At 41.0% G+C, this 5,000-nt stretch overlaps 1 protein-coding gene across 1 annotated transcript in view; it reads right to left on the bottom strand.

Moving 5' to 3' along the window:
- LOC101856619 (ankyrin repeat domain-containing protein 50) overlaps positions 1–5,000 on the bottom strand; it is a 14,254-nt gene that overhangs the window by 5,294 nt on the left and 3,960 nt on the right. Inside the window, exons 3-5 of the mRNA XM_005089265.3 lie at positions 3,836–4,043; positions 2,473–2,650; positions 491–638 (exon numbers count right to left, since the gene is read on the bottom strand). Of these exons, the coding sequence (XP_005089322.2) occupies positions 491–638; positions 2,473–2,650; positions 3,836–3,983 (474 nt within the window). The 5' untranslated portion in view covers positions 3,984–4,043. The remainder of the gene's footprint in view (positions 1–490; positions 639–2,472; positions 2,651–3,835; positions 4,044–5,000) is intronic.

The raw sequence follows: 5,000 nt of genomic DNA, 5'->3' as shown, positions 1-5,000 counted from the left end.
TAGACCTGTTAGTTAAAATATTGAATTCCGCGAGAAATAAACAAAAACAGCATTCCTAGAACAATATAAGTGAACATTAAAATGTTTGGCAACAGTTAGCAACTACTTTTCATGGCTTGAAGAACACGGTCATAAGACATCTTAAGCTGGGGAGGACCACTAGTGTTTTCCAAGAGCAAAATAAGTACTTAAACGGGGCCTTGCAGTGAGTTGATAACCAATATTAATTGCTTACCTCTTCAAAATTTTGTTCGCCTTGTAGAACGCTAATACATAACAATACATTAATTGGAACGCAAACTTGACGGGGGGGTAAATAAAGCGCTCTTTTCTTTAATTATTTTCTTTATTTCGACTATTTTGTGTAAAGCTCCGATACACATCATCTTGAACGTGACGTATGATGACAGAGTCGCATACTGAGCAGACGTTTTCTTATTCTCCTCCGTACCTATGATTTCATCACAGAAACTACAAAATTGAGACTCACTTGACAAAAGGTTTGCAGTCTTGGTGAACTCAGCAAGGCAGCTGTGACGTCACATTTTCCATTTGTGATCGAGTACCACAGAGGCGAGCGGTGGTCAGCGTCCAATAGGTTCACGTCTGCTCTACACGCCAGCAGATCTCGGACAGCTCTGGAAGTAAAAATAAATTATAGGGAAAAATCAAATAATGACTTAATGTTGACAGACACCAGCGTGGAATGGCCACTACACCAATGAGGAAGAGACAATTATGAAGTTCCTAGGATACTTGAATCGACATAAAAGCATTAGACATCTTGCCCTCACTAGGGGAAATCCAGTAGGCAAAATAGGCAGACAATAACGAGATTACACAAATTAAAGAGATCAAAAAATGGGAAAGACAAGTGTAATATCACATGTATGTGTAGGGCTTTAAGAGCATCGAGGAGAAAGATGAGAGCGAACAAATTTATTGCTGAAGTCTAATTCAAATCTGGCAAATAAAGAAGAAGAGATGTTTGTGATTTAAGCGACCACCGACACGATTTACATCATTTAGAAGGCAGGCCAACCACAGGGCTGAGTACGATACATGTACAACATCCCATGAGACAGACAGAGATGATCTTTAAAAGACGAACAAACAAACTAACAAAAACAACAAACAACAACCACGACGACGACGACAACAACAAACAACAACAACAACAACAACAACAACAACAACAACAACAACAACAACAACAAATCTTTATCTCTCGGAAACCGAAATAACGTTTACTGAGTGCTTCGCCAAAGGCGTCAATGCTACATGCACAGCCAGAACCACGGGTCGACGTGTTTGCAGTCATCGACAGGACCTATTTGAGTGTATTATCATACACTTAAAAGAAGTTATATTCATTGATCAAAACTATAAAGAGTGAACGTGAGTGTAATTTTTTTTTAATGGAATTTTGCATATTTTACCGCCCCCCTCCCCAATCCCCCCCCCCCCCCCCCCCATCAACATCTCATCATCTAAGAGGCGGACTACTTTGACCCTGTCTGTCAGGGTCAACCTAGGCTGGGAGGAATACGACGTTCCAGAAGAAAGACGAAGATACTCTATGAAAATTCTAAATGAGAATTGAACTCATTTTTGCGTACGACCGTGAAACGCATAACCGCTAAGCAGACTTTCTCAAAAGATAGTATATCGTATTTCAATACCATCAAAATATTATGTCTACTTTCAAAATTGTGCTCACACCCTTTGTAATTTTGACTTCATCATTGAATCAAATAATTTTGCATTTTGTAAGAACAAGGCTGGGAGAACTGTTCATTGTAACCCAAAGGGAATGAACAAACGACATTTTTGTGTGTGGTTACTTGAGAAATGTGTCTGGTAAGTTCGACTTCTTACTTTGCCCGGCTTCTTGCTGTTATCTTTATTGTAACACATCGAGTGCTAATTTCTATAGACATAAAAATACCAATCCAAAAAAGATCCCATCATAACACCTTCAATAAAAGCAAAATAGCCTTCACAGATAACACGAAGTGAGCAGTGATCTTACGAGATATTTGATGGCTACAATAATGCTACCGATTACCGATTAGTGATCCCAAAATGGAAAAGAAGCACATCCGTTTCTTTAATGCAACGTGTATACACTGAAAGTGAATGCCATTGCTCAACGGACTTATACCAGCCGATCTTTTACCTTACCACTGAGCAGCGATAGTCGAAACAAAACGAAAAATCAGTTCGAAGAACAATAGGCGAAAACATGGGACATAATTGTGCGTCCCACCAGACGTTAACAACAACCAGCTGATGATGGAGACAATCAGCCTACCCACACTGAAATGAACCCTTATGAAGGGGGTCGAGGAAGCGTGGAGCACCCCGTCTTCCTAGGATCCCAGTACTACATTCAAGAAGTATTGACGCATTCATTTGTGCTTACAGAATCAGGTTTTCCCACGACACTCAAGAAAAAATAAACAAACGAACCTGGTGTGACCTTTATAGGACAAAATGTGCAAAGGGGTCTTTTTGGCTGACAAGTTACTGAGGTTCACATCGCACCCGGGTACGTTGCACAATGCGTGTACTACTTTGTCCAGGCCCTCTGTGGCAGCCATGAGCAGGGGGGAGCATCCATGGTTGTCAAGGATGTTGACGTCAGCCCCTGCCAGAGTCAAGACGTTGATAAAGATCACCAATAAATAGGAGAAGTTTAATACGGTATCCGTTGTACCTATATTATTATGTTGGTCAGTTCGTAAGTTGAACGTGTGACTTCGTGGAGTGAGAGTACACAAACACACACACACACACACACACACACACACACACACACACACACACACACACACACACACACACATACACACGTATGGGTGTGTATAAATGTGTGTGAGCGAGGCGGGAGGGGATGTGATAGACAGTCAGGGGGATATCTAGGAGGAGAAAGAGAGAAAAGAAAGAGAAAGAGAAAGAAAGAGAAAGAGGGAGAAAGTGAGAGAGAGAGAGAGAAAGAGAGAGAGAGAGAGAAAGAGAGAGAGAGAGAGAGAGAGAGAGAGAGAGAGAGAGAGAGAGAGAGAGAATTTGATAGACACAAAAAAACGTCACTTTGTAAATGGACCTCTTGGAACATGACATAGATGCTTGAAGATACATATATGCAAAGAACTACTGGACCTGTTTCAGTAACACTCTAAATCAATGCCACGGACTGTCGCGGATTTTGTCAGGTCAAATGTGAAACAGAAGAACTTGTGGTAAACGAGGTTGGCATTGAGACTCGAACTTGGTCTGTTATAAGTTTAATATCTAGCTGCTGCTGCTGCTGCTGCTGCTGCTGCTGCTGCTGCTGCTGCTGCTGCTGCTGCTGCTGCTGCTGCTGCTGCTGCTGCTGCTTTTAATAGTACATGTAGTGCTACTGCTGCTGCTACGGCTAAGCCTACTACTACTACTACTACTACTACTACTACTACTACTACTACTACTACTACTACTACTACTACTACTACTACTACTACTACTACTACTTGTATAAGACAATCATCTGTACAAATGGCCACTTCCCATTTACCCACTTGAGTTTTTAAACAGCATTGCTACACAGCGTAAAACGTCCACTTGTATAAGACGACCATTTTTCTCCTCGGTAATGTGCGGCCATCTTAGAAAATTTCGACAGCAGTTCTAGAAAGCATGACGAGAAGGCATTCCCAAAATAAACTATAATTTAGTTAGTTATAGTATAATAGTAGAGGGTTTTACGGCGCTCGCAACTGCAAACGGTCATATGAGCGCAAACTATAATTCAGTTACGTTGAACGTTTCTGCGTTCCCCAGCACAACTAGCTACCTGCACTGATGAGCGAGTCGACTGCCACAGCAGTGTGGCTGGCGTAATGCAGTGCCGTCCTGCCCTCCTTGTCCTGCACATTTACGTCACAGCCAGACGCCAGTAGAGTGCTGATCGCCACATACTGTTTGTATCGGACGGCCAGCATTAAGCTTGTGCTGCCACTCGAGTCTTGTGCATTTATCTGGATGCCGTGTTCAAGTAGTATCTGAAAAACAAAAACAAACCCAGAGGGGTCTGAACGCGAATCCAATATAATATTATTATCTGGCACTGTGGTATAATCAGGAGCTCGTCAAAATAATGAAATAGAAGGAAACAACATTTTCCCACCCGTTTGGCCATATTTATCGATAAAAACAAAACAACTAAACACCTTTCATATCTATTAAAAAACACATTTCTCCATGGAGTTACTGAAAACTATTGACCAAAGGCACAAAAATGTAAGTTTATAGTTTCCAAGGACACTCAATCTTTAGGAGACACCACACTTTGGCGGCCATTTTCTGGCTAATTTTACCTCGGAAACAACGCGAGTGGCACCTCCTTCAATCTCGTGTGAAATCTCGAGGTCTATTCTAGATAGATGGGTGTTATTTCTTCGAAAGCAGAACAACTAAATAAGCTTTAATATTATGGCAATAATTCTATAAATTATAAAAAAACCCTGACGAGCACCTGGTTCCATCGTGTCGTGACACATATTTCTCCAGGCCCCTAGACGGTGTACCAGTATACGTACGCCGTAGATCTATACTAGAAATAATAAAACCACTTTTTAAGAATAACATAATTTGATTCCTTATGACTCCGAATCTTTCCGTGTTTTTTTTCAGGACCAATAAAACTGGTTAATAAATGTTCTCCATTGTCTGAATTTGAAATAAATATGATCTTATCTTATACCTTTTACGCCCACACTAACTACTCATATTCCTCTTCCTTTCCAACCAGCAGCAACGTTTGACCGTTACCAAACAAGCTCTATATCAAAATAAAATTAAGATGCAATCTTCATTCCTGTAGTTTCTTCATTTTGTTGTGTCTGGTACCATTCTTTCTGTGAGGCTCATATTTTCCTTAGGGAGTGCTTATTTAGGCCACATATGGCCTAAATAAGGTAAGGGAGGGGGGTTTAGCTTATTTAGGCCACACATGCTCA

This window comes from Aplysia californica, unplaced genomic scaffold (assembly GCF_000002075.1).
Source record: "Aplysia californica isolate F4 #8 unplaced genomic scaffold, AplCal3.0 scaffold00004, whole genome shotgun sequence".
Taxonomy (NCBI): domain Eukaryota; kingdom Metazoa; phylum Mollusca; class Gastropoda; order Aplysiida; family Aplysiidae; genus Aplysia; species Aplysia californica.
This window is presented reverse-complemented; position numbering and strand designations above follow the sequence as displayed.